At 33.5% G+C, this 23,809-nt stretch overlaps 1 protein-coding gene across 1 annotated transcript; it reads right to left on the bottom strand.

Moving 5' to 3' along the window:
• Nucleotides 1-13,944: 13,944 nt before the first annotated feature.
• LOC134279039 (uncharacterized) lies at nt 13,945-18,823 on the bottom strand. The gene is made up of 4 exons (XM_062761377.1): nt 18,819-18,823; nt 17,945-18,062; nt 14,540-14,642; nt 13,945-14,435 (listed from the first exon to the last, which is right to left on the bottom strand). Exons 1-4 carry the CDS (start codon nt 18,821-18,823, stop codon nt 13,945-13,947), a joined length of 717 nt encoding a protein of 238 aa, XP_062617361.1.
• Nucleotides 18,824-23,809: the final 4,986 nt, after the last annotated feature.

Below are 23,809 nucleotides of genomic sequence, written 5' to 3'. Positions count from 1 at the left end.
ATTTATACATTGAATTGACGACGAATTTTTTCCGTTATTTCCCGAACATGACAAGGAGCACACGGCGGGTGTGACCGGTCAAAAGGGGATGCTCACTCCTCCATGGCACCTGATCCCATCTCTGATGTTTCGGAGGTCCGGTTTGCTCTGCTCCTATTTTGTATTGATTTATGGACTTTGATATTGAATACTGTTCGTTATCTCCATATCCTTTATTTACAAAAAAAACCCTCTCTCACACGTGTACATGAACTACTGAAACCCACGCTAATCAGTTTTAATTCATCTGACATTAAAAGTTCATAAAAATATGTTTTTCTTTGAACGAATAAACAAGTTTTCACAAATTATTTGTAAAGAATTCAAACGCATGTATTATCTTGGAATTTTTGAAAATTTAGATTTAATAGTTAAATTAAATTAAACAAATGTAGCAATTTGAGAAAAGCAAGGCGTATATACAATTTAAGGAGGCTAGGGATCAACAAATTATTTTTTTATTAAACACCAGATATTACTTAAATTTTGGGATATGAAATCTTAAGCTGTCAACTATCATTTTGCAAAGAAAAATTTCATAAATTTTGGTTTTAAATTTGATCATTTTGATATATCTTTATATGGAGCTCTTCTTCTTAAGGATATCAAAATAGTCTAAAAATGGACACAACCACCCAGCCTCTTTAAAAGTGTAGACATTAATATAAAGGGATAAAGAACATAAAAACGTTTGTAACTCCTTGTTTTTACAAGATGAGTAATTTGTATAATATAAACAAAATTTAGCGGATATTGCTTTTCGTTGTATATACTCGATACAAAGAACAATATTGCCGAGAATATAAAAAAAAAGTTGCAATGCTTCAATATTTCTTTGATCAATATTCTCTGTCTTTTTTACGAGGGCGATCCAAGTATAATACAACATTTTACTTACTAAATAATTTCATCTAAACATCAAAATATATTAAAGCGACACTGTGACGCACAAAGGGGAAAATTGACAAATGCAGAATTTTTGCATGACCCTTGTTAATTTTGTTCAATTCCTAAAAGTATTAGGTTTCAGAAAATTACAGGTTTCAAAACCTAAAAATTCTATCTTTAAAAGAAAAATAGAAGTAAAAATAATTTTAGTATGCCCCAGACCGAAAATATTGTTCAATACTTCTTCCACCCCATTGTACGCGTGCGCAGAAAAGTTGATTAAGTTTCCACAGTTACCATGGTTTCAAGTACCCAGGAATGAATGTAAGTAGACCGAAAATTTAGAGGCAATCTTTTTAAAACGTTGTTAGAACATATTTCTCACCTTTGCATGCTCCAGTTGAATGTTGTTTACAAGTTTTAGCTAAAAATTAAAGTGACTTGACCTTGACAAACACGAAAACAACGAAACAGTAGATACAACCTTTGTTGTTCCGGAACTTATATCGTGCAATTTTTTTCTTGCAGTTTAATTGTCATATCCTAGCAATATTCCCATAATTTTCATGTCTTTCTCTGTATGCTACAGATATCTTAAAAGAAAGACATGATTTTGATTCATAGTGTCGTTTTAAGATGGCTGGGTGATTGTAGCCATCTTTAGACTATATAGATCTCCTTTAGAAGAAGAGCTCCATATAAAGATGTACAAAAATGATCAATTTTTAAAACTAAAATATATAAAAATTTTCTTTGCCAAAATTGAAGTTGACGGATTAAGAAATCAAAGTGCGTCATTACTGACATATTAACGCACGATTAAAAATTAATTTAATGTGTATGGCTTGCTCAATAACATTGCATATCTTAGGTATGATAAATAAATGAACCTGATTGTAATACTTAAAGCATGACATTTTTTTCTGAACAAAAAAGTGGCAGTTTTGATATTTCCATACTATGAAACTTAATTCTTACTCTCTCATGCGTTTAATTGTACACAGAATTGTCTAGTTTTCATCTTTTAAACGTTAACTTAAATTTGTTGAAAATTGAAACATTATATCAACTATGTAAATACATATAAATGAGTGAAACAGAGGTATCAAAACCGGTGGGGTCGTCCAAAGGACTTTACCGCCTACTTTTTTGCGCAGATATTTATAAAATCGACATTGAAAATTGATGATGGTTGTAAAAATTTCTGCGGACTTATTGCACAAAAAAAATACCCCGACATAATCGCAATTTGCTTTACATTGTATAAGATTTAACAATGTCTTCAAAATTTTTGCAGATCAAAATATTGTTAATTGGTATCAATTTTCAAATTGATTAAACAGACTTGCAAACAAAATGGAATTCGACGCATAAAGTAAACATGTTAAGAATTGTTACTTTAATCAGTTTAGTTTAATCAACTTTTGTGTTTTTACAGACAGTTTGAGTGCCATCAGCCCTTACACCACTTCGTTGTGAACAAAATGGTATATAAAAGAAAATATTTTTCTAGTTTTAACGAAAAACTCTTTTTGATGATATAATGTGAAACTGGTCATATCCTTATCCATTTAAATAAATTATTAATCAATATCCGTTTAGATCCGTTTTTTGACTGTGACTGTTTTTTTTATCTAGGGAAACTAACGTCATTTTGCATTGTTTATTACAGTTTACAGTTTTATTATGCATAATTTGGATATGGAGATAACGAACAGTAACACACAATTTCAAATTCCATAAAACAATACAAACTAGGAGCAGGGAAAAATCACTAAATTTCTGTTTGTACTTCAAATATCAGAGGTGGGAATCTAAATGCCATAAGGAGTGAACATCCCCTGATACATGACCGGTCAAATATCGCCGTGTGCTTTATGTCAAATTTTGATCGGGAAATATCGTTCCAAATTTTTTGTCGTCATCAATTCAATGTATAAATAATGAACTAACTATTAGTATGAAAAAATACAGAAATTTTGACTCAATGTAATTTGTATTTGCTGACAAGGTCATATGTTCTGTGAAATTTCGAAATGATGACTTTAAACGAGACTGCTAATAACTTGTTTCATCTACTTTTTGTCAATAACTTACCTCGTTTTAGAAATTGTTCATACGAAGAGCATGGCTCTTGCATATCGAATCAACTGAGATATATATACTCTGTATGCAGGTGATGAAGGTATATTGCTGCATTTAAGTAAGGAAAGTTGACGATAGAAAAGTTAAAGTAAAGTTTATCATATAGCTTGATAGTTAGATTATCATTAACGTCTTTTTCAAGTATAATATCCAAGTATGAAACAGATGTGTCAAATTCTGTGGTATCTTTTTTCTCAAGCTCACCAGGATATATAGTATCTATGTAGGAATGGAAATTACCATTGTTAATTGACAATATGTCGTCGATATATCTAAATGTCGAGTTGAAGGCCACAGCAAGTGTTTTCTTCTTTTCACGCATAAGATTTTGCACAAATTCTGCTTCATTTGAATATAAAAATAGATCTACTAATAACGGAGCGCAATTGGTACCCATGGGAATTCCAATAGATTGTTGGAATACCTGGTCTTCAAAAACCACACAGATATTGTCAATCAGAAACTCAAGCATCTCTTTGATGTCAACTTCAGAGTACTTGTGTGTGCAATCAGAATGTGTTTTAACAAAATAATTTTGCAAATGATCAATGACCAGGTAAGTAAATTTACGAGTTCCATTTCTATTGAAAAAGCAGCTGTCAATGATATCAAAAAGCCTGGACTTAAATTTATCGTGGGGAATGGTTGTGTATAAAGTTGAAAAATCGTAAGTTTTTAAGCTGTTGATTTTGGTAAAATTTTGCGATTTCAAATTGTCCAAAAGTTCTTTGGAATTTTTGAGTATCCACATCTGATTCACACCACTTCTTGAATATATTGTTGCACAGTACTCTTGAAGTTTTTCCTTCACTACTGTCAATATCTTAGTGAGGAGTAACGAAAGAGGCTTGGTTGAACATTTACTGGAACCCGCAATGTATCTTTGTTTGTAAGAATTTTTATGAAGTTTCGGAATCCAATATATATATAGGGTAGTTCAAATTCATTTTGGCTCGATGGAATATTTAAAAAATTTAGAACTGACATATGAATTTGAAGAATTTCTTCCTTAGAAAGGGAAGTATGAGTATAAGTAGGATTACCACTTGTAGAATTAAATCCAAGTTCTTCTAAAATACAATTTAAATAATGAGCCCTACAAAGGAAAACAATGTTGTTACCTGCTTTGTCGGCAGGAACCAGTACGTACTGATCATGTAATCTATCTAAATTTTTTTTCACTTCTGGATTATTGAACACAGAAGGATATATGGTTTTCATATTGCCCCTCTATCTTTAATACGCAACTTTAACATGGATCTGATACATTTAATCCATTCTGACGAGGTGTCAATGTCTTATTTTTCATATCTGGCCCATCACCAGGCGTAATTTTCAACAGAATCCATAATATTTATGAAATTCCGTCGCCAGTTGAAGGATCGGGGTTCCCTATATTTAGGACCTTTTAAAATAAGTGATATAAGTTCCCCATTATTAACTATATTTTCGTCACCTTAATAACGAGTCCAGCAAGACTATATTATAGGGCGAAGAAGAACATGAACACCATGGAAGATTATGTTTCAGATACTCGGTATCCAGGCCATGTAAAGTTTTTTTTGTAATTATAATTGAAAAGTTTGGAAGCAATGGTCGATGTATATTTGTAGGAAATACAAGGTGTAGTCTTTAACTTGAAATATGGTGGAATACAAGACTGGACCCTTTTGTGATTAAGAATATTACTTATATTAACTGCGTCAATTCCTTTATTGGCATATTGAAGTTTAAGGAAAAGACGGATTGTTTTAGCTGCATTTTCTTCCGTAAAACGTTCGGGGTTAAAAAGCCTATGATTTTCAATATCCATAATCACAGATCCGAGCCTATATTCTGGTGTCGAGGAATCAAAAATTGGACTTTCCTTGGCCTTTTCAAGAAGACTATTTAAAAGTATCAAAGGGACAGAGTAAAGTTTGGTGCGAATATGATGTAGACCTAACTGTTGATTTACATAAGGTAGTAATGAATCAAAAGAGATGTCGTGTATTGCAGGTTTACTGTATGACCGATGCCAATGACTACGCTTACGTCTCTGTGTATGGTTAAAAAAATCCCATCACATTTACATTGTCTCACTGTGGACTGGAAAGATTTCCTACACTATCAACATTGTCATTACATCCATAGGGAAAGGCTGTCCCTAGTTTTCTAATCCAAAATTCTTCTCGTTGTCTACGGAAAGGTGTACTCAGCGACGGACTATTTGTGTGGTGATAAATTTTTCGAGAATTCTAACTTTCATTGACAAAATAGAATGATCAGATAAATTAAAATGTTTGTATAAAAGCTGCTGACCACCATGATTTATTTTAAATCGATGACCTGATATTCCTTTGTTAAGTGATCCCTTGGTTTCAGCAACATAAACAAGTCCACACAGATTACATTCTATTCCATATATAACATTAGAAGATTTGCAGTTCAGATTTTCCCAGGTTTTGGTATAGAAGATTACTGGTGAAAGAAGTGTTAGTTATCAAAATGTCACAGATTTTACAGTTTTGTAAAGAACATTTTGAAACAGAAGACATGGGATCGGAAAAGGAATCATCAAATATATCTGTAATTGAAACCTTACATTCTTTCAATTTTTTTGTATGATGTATTGGTTTTATACCAAAACTGGGAATCTGAAGACTGTACATATGACATATGTTTAATATCCTTGAGGATTATCCGAGGGGCACCAACTGAACTCCTTGAGTCTGTTTCCCTTATAGACTCAAAGGAGTGACGCCTTTTTAGACGGTGGCTATATATAGCCACAGGCTATTGCTGCTGGTCTGTGTAAACACACGGGGACCCTAGCGGCGATTTTTGCAGAGTCAAAATAATGAAAGTAGACTTATTTCGATGTTTGAAAATAAAGTGTACACAGTTAACAAATACTTTCAAGTTATTTCAAAGACATTTCGTTGATGGATACAAAGCCTAATTCCTGATATTTGCCGTTATCAATATTTTTCGCCTCATGAATATTCATTGAGTTACGCCAAACTAAACTAACTCGTACATCAACCGACTCGTATATTCGTATGCAAACTACAGATGTCAATTCGTACATTTTTTTTTTTTCGTTTTTTCTCACATGTTCGAAAAATCTGTTTCGTACGCACATTGTGTTTCTTTAAAATTTCCAATTAATTGTTGAAAAATATTTGAAGATTTCATTGTATGATTGTTTCACTATCTAACTCCGAAATCAAATACTAGTAATTGCTAAACAACACACGGCTGTTTCTTGAATACTGCTTTGTGAATTTTTTTTTACAATAAAACTTAAAAACAGTTTATTAAAATTTAACAAACTTTGTCTTTTTGTTTGAATTTCTTATATCTGTTTACAATGCTATATTAGTAAAACGAATATATGTATTTTAGGAAAGAAGAAAAAAGATCACTACATATTAATCAGTTAATAAAATGGTTGTTGGAGGTATATGATGCCATAAAATTTGCTAAGTTTATTACCATTCTAGTTTTTAAAAATAAGACTTTGTCTGATTATCTCGGACACAAAAACGACTCAACGGATAAAAATTTGTCAAAGCTATAATTACAAAGACTATAAGGGACAATTTACCCATATATTTCATTCCTATTTAGAAACTCTAAGTTACGTGCCTCTAGTAAATTTACCCTTTAAAGGGTGTACAAAAAAGGTACTCAAATACATGTGCATGAAATAATACTATTATTAGGATTTTATGCGATTTTAGTGTGCTAAATTTAGGTCAGTCTTCTGGTGTGTTCTGTTCACAAAGCAGTAAATATGTATTGCGCAATGATTTGCAGGGTTATTGCATAATTATTAGAATATTACGTATGAGAAATACCATCATCGCAAACCATAGCCAAAATGTACGATCCTCTCCCATTCTGGAGAAAGCTCCATGCGCATATATACAGACTCCGATCGTGACTTGAGACGACGGAAAATAGAGACAGAAAAATATTTTGTTATTCTTTTTTTTCTATCTTTTTTTTTCTAGCAGTATACGAGGGTTGTCGTGTACAAAGCGTTTTTCTCGAAAAATAGTAGGCGCTGCAAGATGAAATTTTTCTCAAGTATTTATTTATCATATTTTAGTGTATCTGAATTCTTTTGATAAAATATAGACAAAAAAATTAATACTTCATTAACATGCTTCAATGTACTTACGCACGAAAAAAAAACGGTTTTAAGGATAATACATGAGTATTGTTTCGAAATAAAAGTATTAAATAGTAGTTTGGAAAAAATTATCCTATTTTTTATTCACTATCTATTGTGTCGTCTTTTGGAAAATTTAAGGACATTTGCTTAATTATTTTATCAATTTATCAAACATCCGAAATGGGAAAGTGGTAAATCCAACACACGAAAAACGGCGGCGTTCGATGACGATACTACGCACTGGAAAGCAAATCAGTTTTTTCCTCTTTAGTGTACTAGAGAAATGGGAGTTTTCTAAGCGAAATCGTTTCAATCAAATCGAAGGGTAGAACAAACAGCTACAGGAATAGCGGAAGGCGCTGTCAATGTTGACAGCCAATATATATAAGATTCTTTTATTAGTTGAATGATAGTAAAAATATTGTTCATAACTTTAGAACTAATAATTCTTCACAAGGTCCTATTTGTGTGCGAGGTTGGTTTCTGGCTGTTATTTGAAGAATTAAGGGAAACTCAACTATGTGCATCAATGAAATTCCTTAATTTAAATTGGAATTATCCAACTTGTTTTTATCAAAGAGGAAACTTGACGCTGCTTTAGACATTTTGACATCATTATCATCCGTGTGTCGTAAGGCGAAACACATTAAATGAAATCTGATAATTTGCAATCGTTTATTTATGCATATACCTATTTGAAGTTTGCTATGTTTTTTTAATGAAAATTGTAATAGGATAGTAACAATTTTAGAAAACAGTGACAATTCATAACAATTTATACTTTTTAGTACAAAAAAAAATAAATTTATATATTAACATACAGGTAGATATATTGTGAAAAATTGAAATAAACTTTTATAATTTCCATATCATTTTACAAAATCTTAAAACATTTTTTCTTATATACTGCCAGTCGCCATTTGACGTAGCGGGTTTGCTTTGGACTCACGGACCTAAAGAAGTCCAACCTTAAGAATCAGTCACATTATCCATCGATGGGGTATACGATGAGAAACCGATGCGTTTTTTGATGAAAATGGCGTGGTTGCCGACCGGACATCACTAGTAATCGGACGGTGACTGAGGCCTTTTTGCGAATCGGTGGGGTCATCGGTAGAAGATAATTCGTAGTTAAAAATCAGCGATGTCTCCACCGATGTCCCACATCGCTCCTCATCGGCAACCCATCATTTACACATCTTTCAAGTAATGGCCGATGTATGGCCGAGCATCGTCAAGTGTCCGTTGAATGTAACATCATCGGAGGGTTGAGTGGTGGGCAACAGACATTGGCCGATCATTGGTCAATGTTCGACCAAACATTGGCCAATAGTCGACCGACGTACAAACGATGTTCACCAACGTATGAGCGATGTAATATACATCGGCCGATTACCCTGGAACATCGTTTTATGGTAAGTAATGTATCGCTGGGCCTTTGTAAGTCCGACAGGCAACCACGCCGTTTTTATCAAAAAACGCATTGGTTGGTCATCGTATACCCCATCGCTAGATAATGTGCCTGATACTTTAAGGTCTACTAGACCGATGTGGACCGATGTTGGGGCATCGCTCACACCTCGGATTACCAGCGATTACCACCGGTCTACGGCCACCGGTCGGGAAATGTGACCTAGGCATTACCGGCGTCGCGGATTCGACTCCCACTGCGTGACATGGATATCGGTCCTTAATTCAGATTGAGATCCCGTGTCGCAGTAATTGCTAGCCAGAAAAATGTACTTCGCTGCTAAAAATTTTATTCTCGAAAGGGGTGTTAAACAAACAAAATCATTCATGCCACCGTCTTTCAGTACTCACAGTACTTTGATTATTCTGGGCGACGCGCCTACCAGTATCATTTCGTTATTCTGTGTACTCATGAATGAATTTGGAGGTTTTATGGAGATATCGTGCAGCATTCAATCTCAAAGTCCATAAAACAATACAAAATAGGAGCAGAGCCAACACGGACCTCCAAAACATCAGAGGTGGCATCAGGTGCCATGGAGGAGTGAGCATCCCCTGCTGACCGGTCACACCCGCCGTGTACTCCTTGTCATGATCGGGAAATATCGGGAAAATCCGTCGTCAATTCAGTGTATAAATAATGGACTAACAATTAGTATGAAAAACGTCAGTCAGCATTTGACTCAATGATAAATTGTATTTGCTGACAAGGTCATTGTATCGACCATAGAACTTACGAAATGATGACTTAAAACGAGGCTGCTGATATTTTTGTTTCATCAACTTGCTTGTCAATAATATAAATTATTATATTAAGCATTCCCTATCTGACCCTTGGTACAATTCAACTTGAGTATACACTGAGTATGCATCTATATAAATTCGACCATTCGTGGTTTTGATGTTCTTGAAAAGAATTTTTTAACATTTTTTTCCTGTCAACATTCTTATTTGAAATGTAGATTCTTCATTGTTGCCCTACCCTATCCTCAGAGCTCACGATTTAAACAAAAATGAAACTACACTACCTGGGGTACATTTATGTTTAAATGACAAATATTCTGACTTTGTTGTTTTTAAGGAACAATTCAAAAAAAATTGTCATAAGACTTATATACTATGTTAAACTACAATCGCTCATATCCCGCTCTTTCTATAAAGTCTATAAATTTGAATCATCTACACTACCTGAAGATACATTCATAATATGACTTCACTATCCAGGAGATTATTTTGAGGGATTTCTTATACCGTATATATTATACACGCGTATATGGACACATTGTATTTTGTGCGCGCTAGTCGATGGAATTACTGATGGCGTAAATATAATTAGTAATGAGGACCTTAAGTCACTTACGAAAAGAAAGAGAAAGTTTAAGGAATCTCGATCTCTTAGTTGGCGTCATAATTTCATAATTGTCATGAATCATGTAGATTACGCCAGACGATGAACCAAGAATGAAAAAGAATTAAATGCATCATATGGTTGTTGAAATCTTACAATATGAATACTAATCATCTTTTCTGTCTTCGCAATGCCCAAGTGAAACAAGAACTTAATAGATAACATGTACATGCCACAGCAGACATAATAGGTATAAAATAGTTTTTGTTTGTAAGGCTTTTTATTTGAGTTGTATTTAAAGGCACATGAACAGAGTTTAAACTGATTTTTTTAAAACAAATTTTAATGTTTACGTACAATTCCTAAGGAAAGCATAATTTAATGATCAGCAAAACATTGAATATCGTTTGTTGATTAACAAACGAGATACAGAACTTTAAGTTCATTGATAATGTAAACAATGCTCATGCCTTGTTTTTGTTTACATATAGAAAAAATAGAGAAAAAAAACAGGACACGGGCCTTGTTTACATAACAAAGGTTTTGAGCTCTAAATCTGTCTTGTATTTCGACAACTGAAGTTCAAATTTTTGATTATCATTAAACAGACCTTAGTTTAATATTTGTAAAAATTGAAAGAACACATTTGAAAATTTTCCGCTGAAACTGTGTCCATGCCCCTTTAAGAGGACCTAGCATTTATTTCTGCAAGTGGTCATTCAACTTATACCGATGGCTCCATATTTAAGGAGGAATTTAACCGTTATGATAGCACAGCCGGTAGAGCTTTTGCTCCCTGATCTGAAGGCCTTGTGTTCAAATCATGGCCGCGACTGACCTAAGTCTATAAAAATGGGCACAACTATTCTTTCACCAAGTAGGCCTACTCGGCATTTTAAAGTAAAAATCACGGGTCATTCTTATGAGATTGTTATAACCTAGGCCCGGTTGTGTCACGGTAGGCGGTGGTGCGACAAAGAACCATCAATGGTCCTGAGTGCCAGTTTAAGGTCTACATTTGAAGCCTTTCATCGGTATATGATGCCGTTTCTCTATGAGTGAAAAGTTCTAGAACGAGACGTAAAACAAAATAAAATCAAAAAACTTAGGAGGAAATTCTCCATAAGTCAGTTTAAGTATCCCAACTTACAATCAAATAAATTTGAATTTCCATACCATACTGAATTCCAAACGCCATAAAAATCCTTACAAATAACTATACATGGCGGGTTCTAGTAAATTTTGTATACCAAACATCTATCCTTACTCTTCACTGAAGTATTCTTCATTGTAGTATTTACAGCAATTGAGAAAATATTTTAGGAGTACTTACAACAGTAAATTTGAGAAGTTGTATAAATCAGACGTAGATACCTTGGAACTCCAAGGAACTTTTACAAAAGTTGAAGTCATTACATTTTACTAAAATCAACACTTTTTGTTAAAACGTATAATTGTTCAACGCTTCATACAATCATTCCCCACCACAAGTTGTGGGACAGACTTTTTGACATAATGAAAAGTTGTTTTTTTTTTAAATAAAAGTGAAATCCGTAAATACACATGCCTTGTGATTGGTTATTTGCATTTTTTGTTAATAAAACATTCTTATTGTTTACATAAGTTCTCTGAAGTTGATACAAAAAAGATGCTAAAGTTTCTGATTGTCAATACAATGAAGCGCATTGAAGTGGTAAAATTTTCCATCTGGACGAAACGTTCTGAGTCATGTTTTGAATGTCAATTATAACATAAAGACACGCCCATTTCTTTAGAAACGAGAAAGGAATATTCGTCGTAATGTTTTAGGACACTACACTTTCCGCGACAAGCAACATGAGTTACACTGAAATGAAGATTTCTAAATAAGAAAGAGCTATGTATAGAGTTCCCGCTTTTGTAAAACACGTATTATAACAAATTTGTACATAATTATGATTTTATCATGTTTATTGGAGTTAGCAAAGCACATGTATGAGTCGAACACGTGCTTACTCGGTGTTTACGTAGACCGTTAATTTCATTGGCTATTATATTTATGAAATGCCTGTTCTACAGGTATTCAGTTGAATCATTTGACCGATTTTTCCTTTCTAGAGAAATGGGCGTGTCTAAAGATAGCTCAAAACGTTCCATCCAAACAGAAAATTTTACCACTTCAATGCGCTTCATTGTATCAATGTACTTGTAGTTTATGGTGATCAATTCTTCCAAAAATATGGTGGAATTCCCTTGGCTACCAAATGCGCACACTTATTAGCAGACATATTTATATTCATATGAAGCAGAATATTTTCAAAATTCAAAACTACTACTTTTTCCATTTATTTGACAACTCGATATATTATACTTTCATGTAAATTACTTGAATCTGATTCGTCGAGAAACATTTGATAAAAAACAATACTACCCGCTGAATAATGAAGCCACGCCCTCCTGCGTAGCAACAGTCAACATTGCTTGACGACGGGTGGTATTACAAAAAATAGCGACTGCGCGGAATTTGTGCGCGCACGGTTCACTGTAATATGTATGTGTATAAAACATTCAGTATAATATAATAAATATTGCATAGTTGAGTGTAACACTGAAAATTTTATATAAGACCAAAACCATTGTCACCCTCGGCTGCGCCTCAAAATTACAATGGTTTTCTTGGTGTGTTTAATATACCGAAAAAAAAGTTTTCAATGTTACACTCAACTACATGCAATATTTATATAATATTCCAGTTAAAATAAAAGATACCACACAGAGTCTGAAAAATTTGTTTCATATTTGGATATATATTACTAGAAAAAGGCGTTAATGGTAATCTAACAGCAATGCTTTACGTTAAGCGTGACAACTCCATCTTTTTCATCGTAAACTCCCCTTACTTGTGTATAACATTCCTATATCACCTGCGGTATGGGGTTTATGTCTCAGTTGATTCAATACGCAGGAGAATGCCATTCGTTAACTTCACATTTTATTGAATAAAATTAGGAAATTTAGAAACATACACTGTACATATTTTCAATGTGAAAAACTAACATGTGATATTTTCCGATGATCTTTAAAAACAATATATTGCTCGATATACCAGCATATTGTACATGCTTTACGCATGAAAAAATTCTAAAACGTGACAAGATATTTACAAGCTAGTTGATGAAAAAAGGTATCAATAGCCTTGTTTGAAGTCATCATTTTGTCGTTACATTGACCTTGTTGGCAAATACAACCTATCATTAAGTCAAATCGTGCGTTTGTAGAGCATGCTCTTGCGTCTCGAATATCAACTGAGAGATATCCCGGATGCAAAATTATTATAAAAAATATGTAAAACTATTTAAAACAGTAAACAGTAATGCATTACGTGGTCATCCTCGCAAGCCAGTGGTCCTGTGTCAACACTAACAGCAACGTGTTGACTCAGGACCGCTGGCTTTCGAGGATGTTCTTGGCTTACAAAAAGCTATATAGGGATATTCCCAAGACACTCAATGCTTATATTTTTAAGCATTAACGATTTCTGAAACCACTTTCGAAAATTTTATATAAGACCATGAAGCATAGGCGAATTTGCATTTGATGCAAATCCCATAATGTCCGTGGAGCCAAATTCACCAAAATTAAAACAATTGTCAAAATACATAAAAAGTATCTAATGGTGTACAACGAACATTATGCATGCACAATTATTGGTATATACAAGTGCATTTTTCACATAACTTGAAATGGGTTTTTTTTTCAGAAAAGAAGAATTCTATTGCATTGTTTTGATAAACATTGTGCAACCCTCTTAATACATTCAGTATTCCCATGGTATTTTGGTAAAGTTTATCAGATAATTTTGTCAGAATTGTCACATTGCAATTCAAGGAATTATAGTCAGTGGAATTCAGACTCATAAAAAAGGGTCGCCAGCACTAGATCCGTCACTAGAGTAACTATTTCTACATAATAATTCTGAAGCAAGCAATTCACTAGATACATTCCTTAACTCGGCAAATGATTTTGATGTTGAAGGAGTTTCGCTTGAAGTTGAAGATTGTTGGTTGCTTGAAGTTGAAGGTTGTTGGTTGCTTGAAGTATAAGGTTGTGGATCTGCATCATAACCTCCCCGTTCCTCAGCCTCGTTTTCGGTTTGAGCTTGGTGTTGCTGACGCTTTTCCCGTTGCCGTTCATTTTTCCACCATATTTTTAATCTCGCCACCGTCACGTTCGGTCTCTCCTGTCTCACATGACCCTTATTTAATTCAGCGGCAAAAAATTTTAATTTTTCGTCTGAGGGGGTTTTACAAGATGTATACCATTTTCTCATCTGCGGAATCTCATGTTGAGGATGGAAGGTCAATCTTGAATCTTTAGGTACACCAAAGCCCTCGCTCCGGATTTCTAAAAAGTAATATGCAAATGTTCTCATTATCTTGAAGTTTTTGTGATTTTTTTTTTCTCGAAGTGTTACAATATAACTGTGCAGAAAGTATAAAGTTGCGTACCTTTCTTTGAATTGTATTGTTTGTACCATGCACCAAATTCCTTACATTTTTCGTCACTCAGTTTACTTGCATATTTCCAGTTTGCAATATTAGAAATCGCTGACTGTAAGAAAAAGAAAAAAGATTCAGTATGAATATAGGGAATGGAGATGCAAAAAAACCATTTACTTGAAAAGTCTAAATAAATATTGATTTTTTTAAAATCATTTTATGATATATATCAATGTGATTTGTAGATATGGGTAGTGATTTAATAAGATACATGTACATCTACGAACAAATAATATCTTTAATTCTGGATTATTAATTGTTAGGATTACAAAGTAATTTGCTGAATAGACGAATTTAAGAGGACATGTCTATGATTTTAAATAACTATTTCTTTAGTTGAATACTGTAATTGGTTTCTAAATAAAGAAATGGTTAGCACTTTTATTCTTATAATAAAACTGCCGTAAATAATTTCAAAATATTTATCAAATTATTTTTAAATGTCTTTTTTTAAATACTAGCCTTAGTTTCAGTTGAAATCATCACTGAATTTAATTGATTGACTCATTAAATGAATAAAGCGAATTCGTTGTGGCTATAATTGATTTTTAATTTTTTTATATTTGCGCATTAAGATCACAGATTGATTTGATACTTGTTTAAGACACATCATTTTATTAAATTTTAACCACAATGCACTATGATTCTCAGGAGATAGATAAGCCCGCGTTTACTCCAATCTTGATCTTTACGTTGCTGGTTCCAAATTACTGTGTGGCATGGACAGTGGTTCTTCAGAAAAAGACCGTGAAAAACATAGGTCATATGTCGCAATAGCCATAACATGTCAAAAGTAGGTCATAGTGACATTTTGCAAAGACCTAAGATGCATCCACTGACAAAGTTTGATGATTCTAAGCCAATAAGTACCTAAGATACTTAAATATAGCCATAAAATGTCAAAGTAGGTCACAGTGACCTACTTTTGGTTGACATTTTCCGAAGACTAAAAATGCATCAACTGACCAAGTTTGATGATTATAGGTCTGAAAGTATTCAAAATATGCCATTTAAACAATTTGAAAACAAATGCCCACAAAATTCAAAAAGTAGGTCACAGTGACCTACTTTTTCATTAATATGTTTTAAGGCCCCAAGATGCATCAACTTACAAGATTTGGTGATTTTTAAACCTCTCAGTGTCTGAAATAATGGGATTAAATGTTTTAGAAAAGATAAGCCATAAAATTCAAAAAGGAGGTCGGGGTGACCTACTAGTATTTTTAAGCTGACCTTGTTCGAGGACCCAAGATGTATCAACTGACAAAGTTTGATGATCATAGGCCTTAAAGTGTCCAAATTATGCCTCTAAATCAATTTGAAAATGAAAGCCCGTAAAATTTAAAAAGTAGGTCACCGTGACCTACTTTTGTGTTAACATGATGTGAAGTCCTAAGATGCATCAACGTACAAGATTTGATAATCCCTGTCTTTATAGATGCAAAATATCAATATTTTTATTAAGTGTAAATTTTGGTCAACTTTGAAGTGACCTTGAGACACCGCCCTTTGCCCCAGGGTCATGCCTTGAACAATTTTTAATCTTCGACATACCCTGACCCTTGTATGTAAGTTTGGTGAAAATCTGCCTGGTGGTTCTGGAGAAGAAGATTTTTTTAGCAACGAGTACTTCTAGTTTTATATTCATGATTATCTTCCCTTGTTTTAGGGTCACACCCCTAGTTTTAGTATAAATGGTAGCCCTTGGGCCAAGGATATCCCATGATAAATTTGACAATGATTGGTCAAAGGGTTCCTGAGTTATGGCCCATATTCTAGAAAGTTTACGCACACCGCACGACGCACAAATGGTCATAGCATTAGCTCTTTGAGCCTTTGGCTCATACAGAAGCGCTAATATCAGCTAGACAGTCAGACGGAGGGACAGACAAACAAAAACTATACGCCCCCCAATCTTCGATTACGGTGAAATCTTATAAAAAGTATCGTAGTTTTAAACTTTAATTTCCCTTTAGATATACAATAATTGAAAGATCTTACAGTGACTTCAGGATGCATGTTAATGCATGTTGCGCACCTCCTCTACAGGAAAAGCAGCAAAAAATATTTTTGTTATTTCACTTGAAGATTTTTTTTAATGAAATACAGGCATATGGAGATAACGAACAGTATTCAAGCTCAAAAGTCCATTTAACAATACAAAATTGGAGCACAGCAAACAATCCAAAAAAAAAATCAGAGGTGGGATCAGGTGCCATGGAGGAGTGAGCATCCCCTGCTGACCGATCACACCTGCCGTGTGCTTCATGTCATGATCGATAAATAACGGGAACATCTGTCTACAATTCAGAGTGTAAATAATGGCCTAACAATTATTATGAAACACATCAGTCAACATTTGACTTAATGATAAATAAAATTATTGTTGTATTTGATGACAAGGTCATTGTATCTGCAACAGAACTGATTTTTTTTAATCTAATGAAACACGTACATGTACTATAATTTTGAATTAAAAGTTAAAAATTTAAAATCATCAGTTGGGGGTCAAGAATAACTGCAGAGTACATGTACAGCTGCGTCGCGTATATATCTGTTGATGATAATCTTCCTATATGTAACGTTAAAGTGCATGTGACATTAAGTAAAATAAAAGCCTAAAAGAACAATTGCTGGGTCAGGGTAATAGCCAGGAAACAATTGCTGGGTCAGGGTAATAGCCAGGTAAACAATTGCTGGGTTCAGGTAAAAGCTCGGTAGAACAATTGCCGGGTTCAGGTAAAAGCTCGGTAGAACAATTGCCGGGTCAGGGTAAAAGTTTGGTAGAACATATGCTGGGTCCGGGTAAAAGTTTGGTAGAACATTTGCTGGGTCCGGGTAAAAGTTTAGGGTTCGAGAAAAGCGGGTTGCTGGGACAGGGTAAAAGTTAGGCTAAAAGTTTGGTAACATTTGCTGGGTCCGGGTAAAAGTTTGGTAGAACAATTGCTGGGTCCGGGTAAAAGTTTGGTAGAACATTTGCTGGGTCCGGGTAAAAGTTTGGTAGAACATTTGCTGGGTCCGGGTAAAAGTTTGGTAGAACATTTGTTGGGTCCGGGTAAAAGCCCGGTAAACAGTTGATGGGTTCGAGTATAAGCTCGGTAGAACATTTGCTGGGTCCGTGTAAAAGTTTAGTAGAACGGGTCCGGGTAAAAGTTTAGTAGAACAATGGCTGGGTCCGGGAATATAATGTTTTTGCTTTTAAGATTTTGCACGAAGGTTTGGAATCAGATTTAGGTCCATGTTGATTTACTGGAATGTTAAAAGTGTAAGAAAGAGTTAATAATACTAAAGCAAGGGTTCAGGCTTAGCATTTGGGGGGTTTTCTGCACATATTGAAGGTGGGAGACCTCTTACCTGAGTTAGAGGACATTGTTTGGCAAGAGTTGATTGGCTCATCTCTTTGAGCAATGCTAAAACAGCACATCTCACAGTTTGATCTGTCCAGTTTTCAGGAGCGACAAGGCCAGGAGAACTGAAATAAAATGTACTGGGAATGAAAATGATTTTAATTTACTGGGTAATGAGTGATTTATTTTGATAAGTACGATAAATTTCAATAATAATATAAACAGTAGGATACACTGTGACAAATCATTTTTGTCAACAACTTTTACATATATGACAAGAGGCCCATAGGCCACATTGATAACCTGAGTCATTCTGGTCCCATCCTACCCCTAGGGGTCATCTTTGAAGAAACTTGAATCTATAAAACGAAAAGAAGTTTTCCTATTCATTTTCATCTTTTTTGCCCAGTGGTTCTTGAGAAAAAATTAAAACATGCCACAAAATTTCTAAATAATATCATCTGAACGAGGGCGTGGCAAGATATTAAGTTTGAACAACTTGAATTCCTCTCACCCCAAAATGCTTTGTGGTAAGCTTGGTTGAAACTGGCCCAGTGCTTCAAGAGAAGAAGCCCAAAATGTAAAAATTTTTACAAACGGACGGATGGATAGACAGACCGAAGGACTTATATTCTCTTAACAAAAGTGGACCTACTGTAAGCGAGAGCCTGTCCACTCGAACAGCTCCTCGGAAATTTCTTGTACAGCTCTATAACGTTTTAATTAAGAGCGAATGTTTAACATGGGGTTTTCCGTTATCATTTTAATCGTATATGCGTCGGTTGTCTGTAAATCTTTCACGATTTAGACTTTTTCCCAGAACCAGTAATCAAATTGCACAAAGCATCCTTCGAATTACGCCTTCTATCACTATAACTTACCCCATAGTCAGATTTCCTTACTGTATCTGAAGTACAGAGTAGGATTTTTCCTTTTAAATGGAGGTATGAGTGCTTTTAATTCAAGAATTTTTTTTAAATGTTTACAAGTATTGGGCCTTCTTTAGTGATTTGAAAATGTTTTTCCTCTTAAGGTCTAGTACAGGGTGTCCACGAATATATGATACCATTTCATGATTACGTAAAACATTATGTAATGAATATTGAAATACAACAAATGTACTAGAACATTGCACCTACTGTCACACAGTTTGACTGACATTTAAAGGAACATTGCAAAATAAGTTCACTTTGAAAAATGCTATCATTTTTAAATGATGTCCTCTAAATGACGTCCAATCTGTGTAATGATCATGTCTAGACATTACACAAAATTCCATAACCAACAGTGCATTTCCCTTTGGTTATACTAGTAATCGGGATTTTCATCGGATATATACCTTTTTAGATAAGTTAAGGTATTCAATGTAGAATGAAGGGATTTTGAACGATTTTGAATAATTTTAAGCTAGTTTTAACACATTGCTAGATAACGATAAAAGTGACATGAACCAAATTCACAAGACTGATAACATTAAGGAGACGGTCATTTTGCACATTTAAATATTTTGAAGAGTTACCTGCCCTTGATGAAAAGAAGAAAATTTTTGATTTCTACAAATTTCTGCGGTAAAAAATTCATTTTATTTCATAGTTTAATAAGAAGGTAGTTTATGCATATATTCACCAAGAGATTTGTTTGAAATTCAAATTACTATTTACAATATCTTATAAAAACATGCACTGCCCATGGACTTCAATGTAAAATTCAAGGTGAAATTAACTGGACAATAATCAAAGTTTGTAAATTCTTTTGGTAGAGCAATTTTATTTGATAATATCTTCAAAATACTACCATGATTAACAAGATGTCTTCGTGAAACACTATGCGCCCGGCGGCAACAAAGTTCCAAAAAACTATTTTTAGCATATAGGTCACAGTCAAGGTCACAAGGTCATTGATCTTAATGTCATTTGAAAGAAGAACTTTATTAGTGGAGTATGCATACGAAAAATGTAGTCTGTATTTCCTATGGTTCAAAAGTTATGGCGAAAGTTCGGAAAAAAAAAGCTATTTTTAGCATATATTTTACAGTCAAGGTCACAGGGTCATTGACCTTGGTGTCATTTGTATGACTTTAATTAGTAAAGTATGCATACCAAATATGAAGTCCCTATCTCCTATGGTTCGAAAGTTATGGCAAAAGTTCGAAAAAGCTATTTTAGCATGTAGGTCACAGTCAGGGTCACAAGGTCATTGACCTTGGTGTCTTTTGAAAGAACTTTATAAGTGGAGTATGCAAACCAAATATGAAGTCTCTATCTCTCAAGGTTCAAAAGTTATGGCGAAGGTTAAAGTTGACAACAAACAGACGTTTTATGAATGTAATATTTGATAGTTACAGATTTGAAATGAGCATGTTGGATGAATCCATTTTGCTTGAAATGCAATTTTTCACAATATTTGGCATAATTTTGTGGATATTTTTTTCAAACTTTGTGATAATTTTTTATTGAAATATTTTGTGGCTAAAAATTGAATTTATCTAGATAATAAATTAGACAAATATCAACGAAATAAGACATACGAAGGCCGTACAAAAATTACGCGGACTTGTTGCACAGAAAAAATATTTGACGACATACTAGTAATCGGGCAAAATGTCACACATAACATAAAAGACTGTTTACTTATATGGTCTTCAAAATTTCATATCAAAATGTTGTAAATTCGTATCAATTTTGGATGATTTATCAGGACAAATCATTAAGTCAAGGAGCAGCAAAATCTTCGACGTCACAGGCATTATAAAAAGATATGTGATTGAGCTTTAATTTTCTCAACATTTTCCCAAGAGTTCCTGTACAGTTTGAGTTACCTTATCTACTCAACATCCATACATCATTTTTTGTCAAGCTTAAAATCTATTTAACAATTAAAGTATATTCTTTTTATTTGTTTTAAAACCAAAAAGTGCAGGTGAAGGTATTTATGAGATATAGAGTGACATTGGTGACTCTCAATCACGTTCTGTTCTTTTCAGTCCGGATAAAGTTTTCGTCAATAATCTTCTTCCCGTCCTCCTGTATAGCCTTTTAACAGAGGTCTAACGGTCTAAAATCCCGCTATTTATTTAAGAAATAAACAACTTTATTCAGTGAACATGGCGTTATGAATAGCAATTGCTCTGCTGGCATATTCCATGATGCGCGCTAGCGCATCATGGAAAATATGCCAGCAGAGCTATTGCTATTCATAACGCCATGTTCACTGAATAATCGTTGTTTATTACTTATATTTGCATTCTTTGATTTTTTTTTCAAGAATATCAGAGGAAATCCTGACTTACATAAGGTTGCAGCTTCTTGTCTTCAGTAAAGAAAAACATACGGCTTTAAAATCATACCCCTTTTCCATAATAAATCACAAACATATTTATAAAGTATTTCCCTCTCAAACACAGTTATCTGGATACAAGCAGCGCCGTCAACACATTTTTATTTGATGCAGTTGTGACGTCATCGATCGACGTTAGTAAAACACTCTGACAAAAATCAATAATTTAACACTATGATTAAAAATGAGAATGCTTTTATAATGATTATTACTCCAGAATGCTTTTCCATATTCTTTTTTTTTTTTTTTAGTTTTTCTATTAATACTTTTAATAGCTGAAATCATTCTTGAAAAATCATTCTTGAAATAGATATACTAGTTAAAGAAATTTTCTCTTTCTGAATGTTATTACCCAAGTGTGAAGAGTTATCGTTCTTTGATCAAATAAGCATGATACTAAAAATAAAAATATGACAGTTCTCTACAATTTTTAGAGTTTTATTATACAATTAAATACATTGACCGAAATTGAATTTTTAAAGATATAAATCAGCAATTTTAAATATTCTGAATTTCCTTTTTTTCAAAGAATATTATTTAAAACTTATTTTTATTCCTCTTATGAAACATTTCATATATATCCTTCTCAACACTTTATGTCAGTGTAGTAGGGATTTTTCTACACGAGTGAGATAGAGCAACTGCATTCATAGTAGAAGCGCCAATATAGTCCTATGAACGCAGTTGTTGACTACATGTTCATAGTGGGAGAGAGCAGTGGATATGCAAATATAGACAAATGTCACGAATTCCCAAGTTTACTTCATGTTTTATTATGCATATTTTGTATCTATGTTGGCGATATCTCGAGCATTACACATAATTAAACAAAGTGTGGTGCTCCGTCATTTTCACAGTCGTTTTCACGGGAATCGCATCAGAGAAAAATCACCATATTTCTGTTAATACTTCAAATATTACGCCATAAAACTAAATACATAATAATAGAAAAATATAAAGATACATCTGAGAAAAATATTGCGAATTATAGAAAATTTCATCTTCGCTAGCCAAGGGTTTCCGATCCGAAATCTACTGTTGTAGAGTAGATTTCGGAATGGAACCCCTTGGCTAGCGAAGATGAGAAAAATTATGAGTTAAATTTTGGATTCCGCATGCTTTTGTATCAATTTTTTGTCGTGCTCCGTACCTCTCTATCAACGAATTAATATGGATTCATTATACGTCACAGTAATGCGAGATAACTCGTGCACACTTATGGAAAGATAACACCTGACCGCCGACCTGCAGGTGGTACCAGATAGCCTCGACCTGTTTACATAGCGATAATTTTTGGGAAAATATTTCAAGATATAAAAATTTTGCCCAAAATTTATTGGAATCTTTAAGATACATATTTCTGTGAAATCTCATAACTATATGACGTCTGTAAGACTAAATAATAGCAGAGTCCGTGTAATTTTTGAATGGCCCTCGTACATTTCTGACAATAATTTCAAATGGTATCATATATTATGGGACACCCTGTATTTTATCCATGGTCAAACTTAACAAGTGTTTAATAAATTTCTTTCGTTTTTAATTTTTTTTATTGATATGCTCCACAAACCTTAGTCAGTTTTTGAATCGAGAACTTCATCATTGAAAGGAAAAAATTTAAAACCTTAAAAAAAGAACCAAACAAATCACTACAAGAAAATACCGAAGCATAAGTAAGTATATATTAATGAATTTGAAAGCAGATAGCAATTAAAAAAAACATGTAAAGATCTAATTTCTTAAGAACCCTCTCTACACTGTGCACACTAAAGAGTTCTGATTCTATGGTATTTTTCCGCAATTAGAGTGATCTGCCCTTGGATCTAAATTCTAAAAAATAGGAATTTACAGCATAATATTATTCAAGAAAGAGGGCGTACAAGGCGTTGAAAATCCCTCGCTCTGAGATAAAATGTTTCTCAATTGTCAAAATTAACGGTAAAGTTATATTTTTATAAAATCAGTAATATCATCTTCAATAAATTTTATTATTTTATTTTACTGAACGACTTATCATTTGACAATCTTTTTTTCAAAGTTGACAGTTAAGCATATTTAGTGGAAAATGGGTTTACTAGAGCCATAAAAAAAGAATTTTGAACATGAATGGGTCAAGTCTCTATTTTTCGTTAACGCTTAAATGATAGAAACGTAAATGTGAAATCTATTTTATTTGTCCAAAAAATGGAATCTAAACCGATTCTGTATGAAAATTGAACTTTTCTGAAAAAAATATACGCTTCAACAAACCCGTTCATTTAAATGACACCGGTACAAATCGATAATGCACATACATGTGCTTCGTAGCGTTGTGGTTAAAGAGGCTGGGGGTGGCAGCCATTTTCAGACTATTTTGATCTCCTTTAAAAGAAGAGCTCCATATAAAGATGTAAAAAATGATAAAATTTTAAAACTAAAATGTAGGAATTTTTTCTTTGCCAAATAATAGATGACAGCTTAATATACCATAGCTAAAAAAATAAGTTAATTCTGGTGGTTAATTTTTGGTTTATTTGTTGACCCCCCAGCCTCCTTA

This window comes from Saccostrea cucullata, unplaced genomic scaffold (assembly GCF_032062105.1).
Source record: "Saccostrea cucullata isolate Sc308-1 unplaced genomic scaffold, CSIRO_AGI_Scuc_v1 ctg278, whole genome shotgun sequence".
Lineage (NCBI taxonomy): Eukaryota > Metazoa > Mollusca > Bivalvia > Ostreida > Ostreidae > Saccostrea > Saccostrea cuccullata.
This window is presented reverse-complemented; position numbering and strand designations above follow the sequence as displayed.